Here is a 16620-nt window from a genome sequence, read left to right on the forward strand (position 1 = left end):
TTTGACACATTACCAGGTTTCATGAGAATCCACTAGAGAACAGATGGGAAAACATCTCCCTCGAGGGGCGGATCCCTTTTTCCTATAGAAGCAGGAAGCCAGCTCTCGCAGCGCAGCCCCAGGCTGTGGGACTCACTGAGACCTTGGCTCAGGTCAGTGTCAGAGGTCACACTGTGACTCTGGTGGGTCAGCGTGCAGTGGAATTCTCCTCCTGCATCCAGATGTCTTTCTTGGCGTATTGCAACCTCGGGTTGGAGGAAGGAGATTACTGGCAACGTGGGAAGGGGCTCTGCCGGAGCTTGCAAAACCCTAGAATATGGATCGGGAATGTTCTGGGATAACTGAGCACAGGCGGACAGAGGTGGAGATCGGGCAAGGTCCTACGTTGCCCCCACCCTCATCTTGCTGGTGGTGGGTACATGCCGGTGGGACCACGGACCACCAATGACATTCACTTTGGGAGCAGGAGTGGTACAGCTGTGACGGACGTGAACATCTGGCTCCCCCAGCTTGGGCGGTGCTCAGCTGCTGCCAGAAGTACTGGTTTTGCCCCAGGCTTGGTGACTCCGTGCCCGGGCTGCCCCCTAGCCACTTCCTCTGCTTCTCCACCCTGGGGGTGGAGCCTGGATGGAGGACACCGTGTTGCAGGGGAACCAGGACAGGGACCTGGCTCCATTCTCTGCTGGACACGGATTATTTTGCCAAAGGACCCTGAGGAGTCCCCTTCAAGGGCCCCCGGGTGCATGTGTAGCGGGGGCCTGGCGAGAGCCTGTGTCTCCGTGGTGGGGGCGCCTGGCTCCGCCTGGGAGCGGCTCTTCTGCCAGCCGAGCAGAGGCAGCTGGTGTATTTCTTCCCAACGAGCTTCCGATCTCCCGGGTGCTCCTCTGGCAGCACCTGAGCCCGGGCGGCTGTAAGCCACACGTGCTCACCCCCTCTCGCCCTGTCCCCCGCCTCCCTGGCCTCCAGGGACCCTGCTAACTGCCACACTAGACATCCCTCTCCTGATGCAGGGTCGCAGGCTTCCGGAAGGGAGCAGCCTCTGCCTCTCCCTGGTACTCCCCCCGCCCCCACGTGCTTCCTCCTCGGGAGGGTCCCTCACTGCCATCCCCAGACACCCCGCTGCCATTCCATCTTCCCAATGACCCTCTGGAGCACCGTTCCCAAGATTTAATGACCCGCTCTGTGCCGGTCCCAGGCCCCGAGCTTACTTACTCTCCACGGCGAGAGTGATGGGCTGGCTGGTCTTGTTATCGCCGTTCTTGTCATTAACAGCCTGCACGTAGTAGCGGCCCGCGTCGGGAGCCACCGTTGACAGGATGACAAGGGTGTTCTCCAGCGTGATGGCTCTGGGAAGAGGAACGGATTCCTTGACAGGGGCCCGAGGGCTCTTGAGGCTCCAGGGACGCAGGGCAGGGACCTGAAGTGGCTGGCCCCACTCTACTATCCCCTCCCCAGCTGGGAAGAGGAGGAAGGATGGCCTCCCTGCCTCCTCAGCCACTGTGCAGAGAATCCCAAGGTCAGGCCTGGGGTTCGAGACTGGCTTCAAGAGGCTTCCCCTACCCGACCCCAAGGCGGGGCCCTTTTCCATGGGCCCCAGTGGGATTTTGTCCTTATGGCTTTGAGGGGTCACCTCTGCCGCAGCACAAGCATCTGGGAGCCTCAGTGATGCTCACAGAGTGAGTGAGTGACCAACAAGTAATGACGTGGAAGTGACCAGGGGCCTTCCAGGATCAGCGCCTCAGCCCTAACCCCTTTTCTGGTAGAAGGAATTGAGCCCAGGGGTCCTCCACCACTGAGCCACATTCCCAGCCCCTCTAGATTTTATTTAGAGACAGTGTCTCCCTAGGTTGCTGAGGCTGGTCTTGAACAATCCTCCTGTCTCAGCCTCCTGAGGAGCCTGGTCTCCTCAACCCTAATCCTAACATTGCCTGGGTGGACTGAAGGCGGGAGGCTGCCTGAAACAGACTTCTGGGGGTCCTGTTCCCCCGGTCCCCTCCTCGGGGGTCAGCTTCCCCCTCCCCACAGCTTGCGAACCCTCCTGGGAGCTACTGGGCTGGGTGACAGGGTGAGAAGGGAGGCAGGCTGTGCTACGGGGGTGGAGAGGGGCCGCAGCCCCCCGGCTGGTGCCTCTGCTGGGCTCCCGTTAGGCAGACCCTCAGCAGGCAGGGTCCCTGAAAGCCAGTCCCTCTCCTGTGCAGATGAAGCGGCGCGGGGAGTGTCGCCCAGGCTGGCTCTGCCCACTCCCTTCACCCTTTCTCCCGATGACAAACAAACCCATTAGTTTGCCAAGTCTATCTCGGGATTGTAATGTGATGTGCCCGAGACAGCTGTTAAACACCCTTAATGTGAGTTTAACAAGGACAAATCCAGCTGAATTCTTTTCAAATTTTCCCATTAGGTGAATGTTACAGAGTTTTAAACAGGCTCTCAAATAAACATCCTCACTAACGCGTCTCCGGCCCGGCTCTCGCCCAGCCACGGGGTGCTGGGTCCCTGCTCCTGGTTTTGGGGCATCGCATGCTGAGACTCACGCCAGCCGAGGAACTCTGGGCAATAGGGAAGTGAGTCCTCCAGCCCCTAGTGCCTAGAAACCCTAACGATGTCCATTTTCTTTTTTGGTTCTGGAGAGTTCTTTTAATCTTCAGCTAATGGGGTGATAGGTGGGACCAGAGCCAATCTAACATGTTTTGAAGGTGACAACACAGGATGGGGAAGGTGACCCCCCCACACACCTGCTAGTCTCCTGCAGGGACCTTTGTCCTTGGAGCAGCATGTGGGGGTGGCTGAGGTTGGGGGGAGGGAGCCTGGGCTGGGGCCCCCCAGCCTCTGAGGAGCCTGCTGTTCCCCCAGCTGGGCCTCATCTCCCTCCCTGCACACAGGTGGGAGCAAATGCTTGCTAGGATGCCTTCAGCCCGGAGGTGAGGGATTCTGATCCCTGTCTGTGTCTCTGTTTCTTCCCCAGGGGGCCCAAGACAGCCCATGAGACCACCTGCCCCCCACCCGTGACCCTCACCTGGCACAGTCCACGTCAGGACTCAGGATCGTTCTGCAGGCCCCAGCTTCCCCAGCCACACCCCCGGCCCCGGCCACTAAGAATGAATTTGGCTTGGACCCCTTGGAGCTAAGGAAAGGGGGTGGACTTGGTGTATGTTATGATGGATCTTTCTAGGTCGGTGGTTCTCCACCTGGGGTGACTCTGCCCTCGGGGGACATTTGAGGACATCTGCACAAGGCTTGGTTGCCACTCCATGGGTGCTCCTGACAGCTGGTGTGGAGGCCGGGGAGGCAGCTTGGCAGGCATCCTCAAGCCTCACGAGGCGGCCGACTGGGACTAAAGGTGGATGTCTGCAGTATGGATTGTCCCCCAAGGTTCATCTGCTGAGGTTCCACCCCCACTGTGAGAGGTTAAGGGGATGGAAACTTAATCTAAGTATCGTGTTCAGAGGTGGGGCCTTGGGGTGTACTGGGAAAAGATACGGTGGTCAGAGTGGGACCCAAGACTGAGTTCCGGTGACTTTATGAGAGGGGGAGAGAGACCAGAAGGCACACACACACACACACACACACACGCACTCCCTGTCTCTTGCTGTGTGGCCCTCCCTGAACCCCCTGGGGACCCTGCCAGCCAGGTCTCCACCAGATGTGCCCTTCCATCTTGCACCTCCAGAATCCTGAGACAAAATAAACCTCTTCCCTTTATAGCTCTCCAGCCTGAGGCGTCATTGGCAACAGAAAGCAGATCAGCACATGTGATAGCCTGTCCTCGCCTGTCCTAGGCGGAGACATGGAGTTGGCAGGGATGGCCGCTGTCCACCTCGGTGCCAGGATTTCCTTCTGGAGATCAGCACGGCTGCCGGGAAGCCAGGGGCACTGTACAGCATCCTGCCTGGGCAGGCAGGAGGGCTGTGTGGAGGGAGGGCCGCAGGGCACGTGTGTGCCTCTAGGCGTGGACCGTGCAGCCCCTGCTCCACCCGGGCCACCCTCTCCCCTCTGTTGGAGCAGGGTGGCTTGAGGGCCTGTGTCAAGGACAGCAGAGCCCCATCAGCCTGGGCTCTGGCCACTGTGGAGAAGGGTACCCTTCCTGTCCCTCATTTGGGCAGGACTTCCTGTAGGGGGGACATCAACTTCCGTGAGGTCAGGTCACTGAGACTGGGGTGTCCGTTACTGCAGCTGGCCTGGCCTGCACCATCACCTGGCCTGGGGCCCGCCTGTGGGGCCTGGGTTCCGTACTGAATGTGGAGCAGGACAGGAGGCAGACAGACCTTCTAACCTGCTGCCTGACCCAGCAGGGGGCCAGGAGGGTCCCTGGGCTTCCTGCCCTCTGCTTGGGGACCATGACAGACGTCACAGAATGATGCATGCTCAGTCCCGGGGTGAAAGCTGCTGTTGCACTAGGGAGGGTGTCCCCTCTGCTGGGCCCTGACACACTCATGCTGAAGGATCCCCAGGGGTGGGCGTTTGGGGGGCACTGGACAGGGGCTGGATTGTCCTTTCCAGCCACATCCTGGTTACAATGTCCTGGGCCTTGTCCACTCCTCTGATGGGCCCCACCACATCCTGCCTGCTGCTCCTATTTGGTTACCCCCTTTCCTTATCTCCGAGGGGTTCAAGCCTTAATTCAATTAAGAATAAACTAAACCGTCCTAGGCTGTGCCCAAAGCCCCCAGGAGGCATCTCTGTTGGGAATCTTGTCCCGTTTTCAACAGAGCTTGGGGCCTGGTGTGATGGTGCCCGGGCCGGTGGTGGCAGCAGCGTTCCCGGACACCCCACAGACTGACACGGAGCTCTGACGTGCAGACACTAGGCAGCGGCTTCCAGGACCCTCTCTGTTCATGATGGGTGTTAACGTGTGGTAGTTGCCAAGACAGAAGCACCCCAGAGTTCTAGCCTGTGTCTGGCAGGACTGGGTGGTGATGTGTGTGTGAGTGTGCGCGTGTGTGTGCAGGTCAGGGAGACTCTGTCCTGGGGCCAGAGGGTTCTGGGAATGGGAAGCGGGTGAGGACAGAGGCCTGGAGTGGGAAAAGGAGGCGGGAAGGTGTTAGGAAAGGGAGGATGGGCGTGAGGGCCTCCTCCAGCACCGCACAGCCCCCTCCCCGCAGCCGGGCAGACATTACCAATCCACCACCGTGCTCTTTCCCACCAGCCTGGGTGGAGCCTCAGAACCCTTTTCCATTCTGTGCTCTGGACAGACACTACCAATCGATTGCTTGCAGGATGTCTTGATATGCCTGGGTGCATGAGATTACCGCATCAAGGGAGCTAGCGTGGCACCGATGCCTCTCCCTGCCCTGCGCCTGGGCTATGCATAGAGCACCCTGTCTACAGCCTAACCCCAGCCTCCATGCTGGGGTGAAAGTTCTGCTGGCTTCATTGAAACTTAGTTCTAAGGGGTGGGCTCTGACCTACGCTGTCAGTCCACCCGGGAACCCAGGCTCCTGCCCCCTTCTCCACCTTGCTCTGAGCCTTGTGACTCTGCCGTCCTCTCAAGGTCCCATGGCACATGCGTGCTTTTGAGTTCTGCCATGTTCTTGTTTTGGCCAATTGGATGTTAGCAGAGACTTAAAAACCCGTGTTTCTGCTTCCTCTCCTGCTTCTCTGCAACTGTCAGACAACATGCTAGCTGGCAGGAGGATGACGCCTAGATCAGAGCAGTCACCTGTCGGCCAGCATGAGGCCCTTCGAGGCTAGTCTATGGCCAGCCAACCCCAGGAAGAAGTGCCAGCCTATACCACCAACCTGTAGATGCCTAAGAAAAATTTTCTAAGTGCTCCTGCTCGTTGTTTTAGCCATTGGGATGTTTTGTTACAGAGCACATTGTGGCTGTAGATTGCTGTTACCTCCTAGGAGGGGTTCTTGACCCTGGCTGTGCATTAGAATCACCTGGGGAGCTTTTAAAAAATTCCTACTTCCCGATTGCTCTCCATTTCAAATAAATCAGAGTACCTTAGGGCGGAACTCAAGGGTCAGTCTATTTTAGAGCTTCCCAGAGAGTTCCACGGCTAGGTTGAGGACCACTGTGCCAGGACAAGGTCTCCAAGCGCAGTGGTTTGCGCGTGTCTGTGCCGTTTGCCCTGGTGTCTCACAGAGGGAGGGACTGAGCCATCCTGACTCCCTCTGAGACTTGGGAAAGTGGTAATGGTGGGGGCTTCACGGTGCTGGCTGTGCAGTGGGGGAGAGCCAGCCACTTCCTAGGGTCGTGGTGGGATCCTGCATTCAGTAAGTGTTTCTGGAGCATGTGTTCTGGGGGCGGGAGGCTGAGAACACCCGCTACCTCTGGGGTGCAGCAGCCCTGGGGGAATGGGAGTGTGAGCGCACACAGCTGTCCCGTGATAAATGACAGTCACTACTATCATTGTGACATTACTGTTATTGCTACTGTGTTTCCATCGCGGGTCCTTGCGCTCCCCAAAGACGAGAGCCATCCATCTACCCCTCCACTTGCTTCAGGGATCAGGACGGGCTCTGTCCTGTCAGTTTGGCAGCCCGAGCAGATGGGGAGCAGCTGGTCTTCCTGGGAGAGAGGAGAGTTGGCAGCCCAGAGAGGAAAGCCCAAGGGACCTCCTGGAGGCCCGCTGTCCCTCCCGCCTTTGGTGGGCCTGAGGGACATTAGCGGCGTCACTCCCCAGCCAGGGGTGCACAGAAGGTCCTTGTGAGCCCTGAAAGCCCCGTGTGTTGGCCCTCCCTGCCCGGCCTCCCCGGCCACACCAACTTCCTGCAGCCCAAGCAGACACGCCCTCGCACCCAGCAGACACCCAGCCACACCCGTACAACAGAACCGCCCGCCACCACCCCTGTGCTGGCCTGAGTCCTGGGCCTGTCGCCATGGCGACGCGCCTTGTGCTGCCTGCTTGAGTATTTTAAGTCCTCTGAGAGGCAGAGTTGTCTCCAGCCAAGAGCAGAGACACGCCCTGGGATTCCCTGGGAGCCCCAAGTCCTGGCACGCAGGTTCCAAGAAAGCCCCTGGCAAACCTAACTTGTGTGGCCATTCAGTGAGGAGCCCAGGCTGGGCACGTCCCAGAAGAGCCGAGGTTTCTGCAGGGCCGGCCCTCCCCTGCGTTTATCTGACCCCCAACCCCCTCCCCCAGGAACAGCTTCCCCCTGCTCCCTCCAGAGTGGGGCCTCACATGCGGCTGCTGGGCGGGATCTTGCGGCCATCGCGGAACCAGGTCACCTGCGGCCGGGGGAAGCTGGCGATGCGTGGGGCGCGGATGACGGCGGCTTCTCCATGGGAGACGCTCTGGCGCTTCTCACCCTCCTCAAAGCTGCCCATGTCTGCAGGGGGAGAGGGAGGCAGGGATCAGGGACTGAAGTCAGCTCGGGGACAGCTGGTGTGACGTGGTGGCCGCAGCAGGATAACATGGGCAGGACGGGAGGAGCACCTCGGAAGGTGACCACCAGGCAGGGGACACCATGCTTGGAGTACCTCAGATCCGCCCGCCCCGTCCTCTAATTCATCAGCGTAATGCGCTCTCTTTATGCATCTGGGTTTTATATCCACTTATATCCGTATATCCTCGAATCGATTTATCCAGCAACCGTGAGAGGTTGATCATTATTTCACATATTTTACAATAAAAAAAATACTGCTCAAATGAAAGGTTAATTAACTTGTCCAAGGTCACACAGCTAGGAAGGGACAGAGCCAGGATTTGCACTTGGACCTAAAACTTTGGATTTCGGCTGCTCCCTCTGTGCCTGCTGCTTTGGGCTTGGCAGGGCTTTTAGGCGTAGGTCACAGACCGTGCCCCTAGGGAAAGGGAAGGGTGGGGGTACTGAGAGGAGTGGGGTCTTGGATCCTCATAAACAGCCTCCCTGGGAAGAGGATGCCCCACCTGGGCCCTGGGGGCCGTGAGTGAAGCTGCAGGACATAAACCCCGCGCTGTTCTTTTTAAAGCATTCTCTGTGCTTGGCAGATAGGAGAACACTGATCCTGCCTCTGATGTTCTGGCAGCCTGGAGGGGGCAGAGGGCAGAGGGCCACACGGGAGACCTCGGTTCCCAGCTCATGGACCCACCCACCTGCCTGCCTGCCGGGCTGGGACTGGGCGTGGGGGGACTGCTGGGTTTCCACCCCGCCCTTGAAAATGAATGTCCATCCTCCATGCTCCAGGTGTGGTCTGGGGGCCTGCAGTGTAGGCGTCAACTGGGCACGGGTTAGACATGCAGAGTCTCTGCCCCCCAGACCTGCCAATCAGAACCAGCCACCTAGCAGGACGCCCCTGAAGGGTCCATGTTCAGCCAGCAGGAGCGCTGTTTCTCCCCAGGCGCTGTGTCAGGAACCTGCAGAGTTAAAGAGGCCCGATGGGAGTCCCACCCCTGAGCTTCTGATTTCATTGGCGTGGGATGTGGGGGAGGGGGACACCATGCTTGGGGCAGCCCACATCAGCCCACAGCCTCCTCCTCAAACCCTCACTACATCGTGACACACCCTGGGTTCCCCTGGTCAGCAGGCTACGTGCAGGAAGAGCTCAGACCGCGGCCCCGTGGGCCTTGGTTTCTCCAGTGCCCAACGTTCCCCTCTGCACCCAAGGGGCCACATGTCCTAAGCCACCTGAGCTTCTCTTACCAGGGTGGCTGTTATTTCTCAACTCCTTGAACAGCATGGCCTCTTCTTCCTCTGTTTCCAGAGGTGAGACTCTTGTGGGTCTCACCTCTGGCATCCATATGGGTCTGTGGTGCCCAGGACAAGCCACAGTTGAGAACTGCCGTGGTGACTGAAGACAGCTGGGCTAGCCCACCCTGGCAGGTCTCAACGTCACCTGGCACTTGGCAAACCCAGACTCTCCCCGCGTCCCCTCCTCCCCAGGCCGTGGAGGGCCCGGCTGTCACACACCTGGCCTCTGAATTCTTGATTTGCAGCCTGACTTACAGATTCCGCTGCACACCCAAGTTTAAGGCCACTGGCCTGAGCTCTCTTCTTCTCAAGCCCTGGACTTGAGTCTCTTTGGGGCCACGCTGACACCCCTGGTATCCCACCTGACCTTATGGCTTTGACCATAACCAGTCTACGAATGACCCACGTCCTCTGCCCGAGCTCAGCTCTCCCTGAGCACCAAGGCACTATTCCCAGCGTCTGCTGAGCACTTCTGCCAGGAGGCCCTGCCACCTCGGGCCAACTCCTCTTTTTTGCTATTAGTTCTATCCATGGCTCCCACCACCGCCACCCTGGCCAGTCCCCTGAGCGCAGCCACTTGGAGTCTTTGATGCTGCTTCCCTTCCTGACATCAGAGGTGTTTCCTGGTCCCCTATGAGGTCCCCAGTTCTTCCTCTGGGACACCACTCTCAGGTACCAAGGTACCAGGTCCCCCAAGCCCTGCCAACTAGTGGTCCCCGTTGCTTGACCTCTGGCCTCCCACCTGGGGGGACTCCCCCATGGTTCCTGAAGAAGAGTCTGGCCATGTGGTTGACTGCTTGAGCCTTTGGTATCTCCTCCCTGGCACAGGAAGGTTGACCCCCTTGCCTGGATTCAAGGTCCCTCCCTAAGGGGACCTCAAACAACCTTGCTTGCTGGAATGTCCACACTGTCCTGCCTCCTAGAATTACACACACCCAACTGCCCACTACAGAGCCTCTATTGACTCGCTGGGCACCTGCCTGGATTGCCACAACAAGCCAGGATTCACCAAGGTACCCTGGTTCAACATCATCCTGGGGGAGGTAGCCAATTTAGTGTTTCAAAAAAATAAAATCTGCTGTTCACAACCTTGTTCTAGATTTGGCAGGCAGTATGTCAATGGTTGGTGGTGGCTTTGGGGACTTTGACACTGAGTTCCAATCCTAGCTCTGATACTTATAGCTGTGATGCTAGCAAAATATTCAACCTTGCTGAGCCTCAATTGCTTCTTGTGTGCCATCGAAAGTTAGGGAGGGTGCCTTCCCCGTGGCTTGCCCTGAGGCTGACATGGGATAGGGCATGTGGGCCATGTTGTAACTTTCCAAAGACGGTTGCATCAGTACATCTCTCCCTTCCCACTGCTCTTGTTACACTGTGATTGACTTTCCTCTCCTGGAAGGCAGGGCCAATGTGCCCTCCCCTTGAATCTTGGGAGTTTGTGACTTTTTCACCAATAGAACCTGCTGGAAGGATGCTGTATGACTCTTCCAGGTAGGTCATCCAAAGGATACAGCTTCTACCTGGCTGTCACTCATCAGACACCGGCCCTGGGAGGCAGCTCAGCTAGCCCAAGCAGATGTGGGAACCACCCACCCGGAGAGGGTCTGAGGTTCCAGACAACAGCCAGCTCTACCCCAGACATCTGAATGAACAGGTGAGCCCCCAGGTGACTTCAGCCTGTGCCCCCAGGCCTTCCACGGAGACCTCCAACCACACAGAGCAGAGACAGGCCATTCCCCTGGGCCCTGCCCAAATTCCAGAATCACAGAATCTATGAGCTTAATAAATGATTGCTGTATACCATTGTGTTCCGGGTAATTTATCACACATAGAAACTGGAAGGTATGCAAAAGTGTTAAAAACGGTATCCAATATTTTTCAGTATTAAAATATTGGAATCCTACATATTTTTCTTTTAGCGTAAACATCACCTCCTCAACAAAGGATCACCCGGTGCCAAGCAAATAGAAATAGAAAGCAGGCTTGCCGGGCGCTCACCCCATGCGGGTTTTTTTCTAGGTAGGCTTCACATGCATTATCTCATTTAATCTTCCCAATAACACGACAAGCTCAATTTTAATAAATGTACATTTTTAGTTGTTTATTAATTTCTATTACTTGCCTCTGTCTATAAAAGATTACATCAATAAATCACATTGATTTCAGTTCGTACAACGATTTCATCCATTTAAAAAACTTTTCACAGAACTCAGAAGATATATTTAAACAATTTAAAGCAATTTCATGGCAATCCTGCGGCTTTCTCTTTGCTCTAGTTTTATTAGCTCCATTTGGTCGGTGGGGAGATGGAGGCTGATGGAGACAGAGTGATTCCTCCCGCGTTCAGGGCCCGGCTGAGCTCGGCCTCCCGGGCCTCCCAAGTCGCCTTTTCCTGACTCTGGCCTGCACTGAACTGCTCGCTGCACTTGTCTCCTTCTGCTAGAGGGAGGCCGGGAGGGGAGGCAGCAGATCCCTACCGCCACCAGGCCCGAGCTCTGCGCACAGTAGGTCCTGTCTAAACTCACCCAATGCCATGTTTATCGGCTCTTTATGGAGCTCCTACTGTGGGCCCGGCAGGCCCTGTGGTGGGCGCTGAAGAAAGTCCTGTTCCCTGTCCTCCTGGCGCTTGGTGGCTGGCCTGGGGGGGGGGTGGGTGAGCTTCCTTCAGGCTGAGACCAGGGAACTAACTAGCTGGGCGAATTTATGGGGTGGCTGAGGCCAGGAGGTGGAGAGAAGGGTGGCCAGAGGGAAGGAAGGGCCAGTGGGGAAGGGTGGGGTTGTGTAGTCCCTGGATAGATGTTTGAAAGGGGGGATGGAGGGCCGGGGAATGGAGGGAGGGGGCTGGTAGGCTGGAGGGATGATTTGTCTTTCTCCAACACAGGCTCAGACGGTGGGACAGATGGTTGTAGGATGCGTGTCCATGTGTACGGGGCAGAGTGTGCTGCATGCATGCGTGTGTGGCAGGAGGGGTGCCTGCATACACATGTATGCGTGTGTCACGATTGCATGCATGTATGTTGTGTGTTGGGGTGGATGGTACGTGTGTGTCTTTGTGTGTGTGGAGGATGGATGGCGTATGCCCCTATGTAACATGTATGTTTGCATGTGTGGGGTGGCTGGTTGTATGCTCAGTTATATGGAGGGATGGTGGCACGGGCATGTACACACGGGTGATGGGAAGGGTGGAGGAAGGAGGGCTTCGAGGGCCGTGCTCCCATTTCTGTGGTTGATCCTCCTCTGCCTCTCTACCCACCATCTGCCCATCTCACCACGAGCCCTGGATGCCCAGTGTCCTTCCATTCTCCCCTTTCCACCTTGTCAGGTGGGCTTCCTGGGTGTGGCATGTGCACCAGGCGCCTGGCCTGCAGCCCTGCAGCCCGGCAGCCAAGAGGCAGCTTTGAGAAGGAGCCAGACAGCCAGAGGGCAGGTTAGAGGAAGGGAGGGGTCGGGCTCCCGGGTCCAGGAGGAAGCAGACAGCTCCACCCCACGCCCCTTGCAGTGGTGGCTTGCTCATGTGCCAGGGTTGAGGCCACCTTGCCAACCAACTGCCCCAGGCGCAGAGCAGTGTAGGCCCGGGGCACAGCTGGAAGTGGCCTAAGACATCTCCTTGATGTCTTTGTTATGGCTTAACAGGTCCTGTAAAGTGCGGGTTCCACTTCAGAATATAGTCATTGCTTTTATTTATTCTTAAATCATGAGCTGTCATGCATAGAAAAGAGAGAATGTAATTTTATGTATAGTTTAAAGAAGAATGAAATCAACGCCTGGGCGCCGGCACCCAGCTTACAAGCCAGGGCCTGCCGACACCTCCCAGGCCCTCCCGCTCCAGGGCTCGTTTCTCTCCTGGACGCGGGGCTCTCCCGCCGTCTCTTCACATCTCACCACACACCAGTGCTCGCTGGAGCAGCTCACGGCTCATTTACTCTGCTTTAAAACCCCTGTGCCTGGGATTATCTGAGTGTGGGCTTCTGTGATTTGCTTTTTGAAGCAACATGATTTTGTGGTGCTGACCCTGAGTCCTTGCCCTTAATTCGGTCATTTTCAGGTGGCGTGGGAGAGCGTGGGCGATGGGGCAAGGTGCTGCCCCTGCGTTCTCTCCCAGCATGCTGCTGTTCTGACGAGGGCAGCCCCTCCCGTGCTCTGGTACAGGAGGGGACGTGCCGAGCCGGGACGCAGGGCAGGCACACGTCTATTTTACTAATAACGCCAAACGGTTCCCCAAGTTGCACCAGTTCTCACACCCACCATCAGGGCCCCGGGTTTCCACCAGCACAGGGTCGGGCTGGTCTCCTTGGGTTTTGCCAAGCTGTGGGGTGTGGAATGGTGTCTCTTGTGGTTTTATGTGTGTGCCATGAAAATGACGCTTTCCCTGCAACCAGAGCCCACCCTGCCTCTGCCCCCACCACGGCTGAGAACCCTGGCCTGTCCCCGAGGCCTGTTTCCCAACTACCTCCTGCCTCTCTTGGGCGCCCTCACTCTGCTCCGGTCACCTTGGCCCAGACCGGCAAGCCCGCCCGAGCACCCTCGCACCTGGCCACGGGTGACCTCCGCACCCCCTATCCACATCCTGGAGACTCTACTCAAGCCACCTCCTCAGGGTGACCCAGCTCCACGCCTACCAGTTAAGGTCCCTGGCGCGCTCTGTCCCTCTTACCTGACTTCATTGTCCTCACAAGACTTGATCTGCCTTCCTGTGCACCCGATTAGGGTTATGTGTCCACCTGTTCGCTTGTGTCTCCTCGCTACTTCCCTTGAGGACAGGGTTGGGAGTCTTGGTTTTGTCCCCTGTTGTGCCCTCAGTGTCTAGAACAAGTTAGGGGGCACTGCATGGCAATGACCCTTGTTCATGAGGGACCTCAAGGCCCTGGTAAATGGATGCTTGGTGCGCACGGGCTCAGGGCCGTTGAGCAGCGTGGGCTCCGCATGCTGCATGCCATGCTCGGGCCGGTGGAGAATGAGGAGAAGCCCCACCCCAGCTGGCAGGACTGAGGCTCGCTCCCCTCGAGGCCTGTCTTAGAGTGGCAGCCAGGCTGCCAGAACAGAGGCCTTGGCTGTGTGTGTGGCTGGGCTTGGTGCTGCGCTGAGCAGGTCTTGGCTGGTGCAGGCTGGGGAGGGGGCTGGGGGCATGGCCCAGGGGAGGACACAAAGGTGCCACAGGACCCGCATGTGGCCGACAGCTGGCTCCGGGGAGCCTGTCTATTCCAGAGGGCTCTCCCACTCCTCCCACAAACTGAATGCCAGAAATTTATGGTGACTTTAAAAAATACAAAGAAGAGACTCAATGTGGGGACAGGAAGGGGGCTGGGGGGGAGAGATGTTTTATTGACTTCCCCTTAATTGCTGTAATTAAAAACACGTAAAGAATCTTTTTTTAATGACTTTACCATTATCATTAGTTGTTAGCACAGCTGCCTTATTAATTTCTCATTAGAACCCAATTCATGGGCCCTCTCTGGGAAGGCACCAGCTGGGGGTAGGGCCTGACGGCTCCCTGGAAAGGGGCACAAAGGGCAGCAGCCACCAGAGGACCTGCTGCCTTGAGCCCCAGGACAAAACCTGTCCTCCCAGGGAGGTGGACGCAGCCAAGGAGGCCACAGCCAGGGGTCTGGGAGAAGTAGCCCCACCCTGCCCATCTCAGAGCATGTGCGTCTGTGCAAGAGGATGGGTGGATAGAGACAGATGCAGAGGCCTGGGAGAACCCCAGGACAGGGAAAGGGTGAGGTGAGCTGGGTACTCGTTCTCAGGGTGTGCAATCAAGGGGTCAGCCTCCTTGAACTGGGCTCCTTGGTGCCTGACCAGCTGCCTTTCCAGTCTCAGCCTTGCCAGGTGGAGGGGTGGCTGGGATGTCCCTACTTGGGCAGACAGATTGACACAAGTGGCAGACAGAGTGACATAAGGTTCCAGGTCACCCTTCCTGGCTCACTTCTTAGAGAGAGGAAAGTCTGCTCTCCCATGCGTCCATCCCGTCTGGGAAGCATTTTCGACTGTTTGTGTGCATTGATCCACGGATCCTTGCAACCCAAGCTGGCATTAACAGCAGCATTTCCTCTTATACACCGGGAAATGAAGCTATAGAGGAGTTAAGTAACACAGAAGTTGAGGTCACACAGCTTTAAGATGTGGCATTGAATCGGGGCTCAAGGTTGGTTCATGTCTATGCCCTACTAGGAAGACGAAGGCAGAAGGCCAGAAATCCGGGGGCGGGGGGAGCCTTGGGCTGTCCTGTAACCTCTCTGAGCCTCAGTTTCCCCGTGACTTGTGGCTCGTAGGACATACCTCCCAAGCTCTCCGACCTGCCTTGGGAGCCCACTGAGGAAAGATGTTCACCCAATAACACCAGAGGAAGGATCCTTCTGGAGATTCCTGCCCAGGGCTGGCTGGCTCTGGCCTTCTGTGTCAGGCCCATGGTCCTGGCCCTCATGGCCACCTTCACCTTATTAACACCAGAAAGTGTTAACACGGATCTTATCTTACAGTCCCAGACACTGAGGCCTGAGAGGAAGAGATGTACCCAGGGTCCTCAGTGGAGCTCAGACTCACCCCTTCTGACCCCATCCCCACAGCATGGCCAATAGTTATTCAAGACAGAAGGGTCCTGACCTGGCACACCAAAGAGCCCAGGCAGAGAGCAGTGAAAAATCATGTGACAGGCGACCACCCCAGCCATAGGCACCAGCCACAGGCATCCCTGGGAGCGATGGCGTCTCTGTGTGGGACACTACAGCCCGGGGGTGGCTGGGATGCATCAGAACCTGACCCAGCAGGTGCCCTTCTCCCACACCCCACGCTGGGTTTACCTTCCTTAGGCTCAGGCAGCATTGGGGCTGTCTGGCAGTTGGGCAATCGTGGGTTCAAATCCTGGTTTTGATGCTCGAGACTTGGGTAAGTTACGGCCCCTGCTGGGCCTCGGTTTCCTCATCTACAACACGGGGATAGGGTCTTCTCTCTTCAGGCGGGATGACCACCGAGGAATGGCGTGTGCTGCCCAGAGAGTGGTGAGGGTGAGCTGCTCTAGCCAGATCTCATCTTTCCCTACACCCTGAATTCCTGGGAGCCTTGGACGGTGGAAGCCTCACCTCCCTCAACTAGAGAAAGAGAGAGACCACCCCCCAAACGAGACAAGTGCAAGGCCACAGAGGGGCCTGGGGAGGTGCCCCACCATGGCCATCAGGGCTGGCAAAAACCTGTAGCTTGTTGGGCTGACAGTTCTTCTCCGGGGCCAGCAGAAGCTCCCAAGGCTCCCTGGCTTTAGGGCTCCATGGGCTGCAGGCAGGAGCTTCCACTTTAGGGGACCCTGAAGGAAAGCCGGGTGCTGTAGCAGGTGCTCAGTACTGGTCTGGGGGAGCAGCAGCCAGCTGGTGGCTCGGATCTGGCTAACGTGAGCCTCCCCTTGACTCTGCCTTCCACCCCTCCAAGGTGTCCTGCTGCTCTGCCTGGGGCCGGTGACACATGTGTACATCTTAGCAGCAGCAGCACAGGAGAAGGTGGTGGGGACATGGTGACAGTCGTGGTCAAAGCCCTGTCTAGGATACACCTGAAGCTTTGAGGAGGTAGAGTGGCAGGGTAGGAGTCCCGCCGTGTGAGGTGGCAGAGGCCCTGGAAAGGCAGCCAGCTCCATGATCTGCATTTTTCTGTGGTCTGCTTTTATGTTTTCCTTAAGAGGAGGCCATTGAATAGCAATCGCAGCAGCGAGTCCCAGGGATTCAGGGGGGACTGTAGGCAGGACTTCGGCACATGAGCTCAGGGAATCTTTGGGGTGTGCCTAAGAAGTAGGAATGATTAAGTGAATTCTAAGGTGAGAAACTGGAGCTGGTGAGAGGCTCAGAGGTCCAGCTGCTTCCTGGGGTCACAAAGAAATCAAGGACAGATGCAGGATTTTAATGTGATCTGCATCTCAAGACCACGCTCCTTGTTAGGCCACACTGCCTCCTATGGTGCTGGGCCCACAGCCTGCCAACTGGATCTCAGCCACTTCAGAGTGCCCAGGCTCCCACATGTCATCGACCT

At 57.3% G+C, this 16620-nt stretch overlaps 1 protein-coding gene across 3 annotated transcripts in view; it reads right to left on the reverse strand.

Annotated features, from left to right (window-relative positions):
* Window positions 1-16620, reverse strand: part of Sdk2 (sidekick cell adhesion molecule 2) — a 244380-nt gene that overhangs the window by 84711 nt on the left and 143049 nt on the right. For all 3 annotated transcript variants that reach the window (XM_046463440.2, XM_046463439.2, XM_046463441.2), the window contains exons 4-5: window positions 7125-7272; window positions 1213-1346 (exon numbers count right to left, since the gene is read on the reverse strand). In XM_046463440.2, the coding sequence (XP_046319396.1) occupies window positions 1213-1346; window positions 7125-7272 (282 nt within the window). The remainder of the gene's footprint in view (window positions 1-1212; window positions 1347-7124; window positions 7273-16620) is intronic.

The sequence above is a fragment of the Marmota monax genome, unplaced genomic scaffold (assembly GCF_021218885.2).
Source record: "Marmota monax isolate L192 unplaced genomic scaffold, Marmota_monax_Labrador192_F-V1.1 WCK01_AAM20220418_F8-fsc00208, whole genome shotgun sequence".
In the NCBI taxonomy this organism is placed as follows: domain Eukaryota; kingdom Metazoa; phylum Chordata; class Mammalia; order Rodentia; family Sciuridae; genus Marmota; species Marmota monax.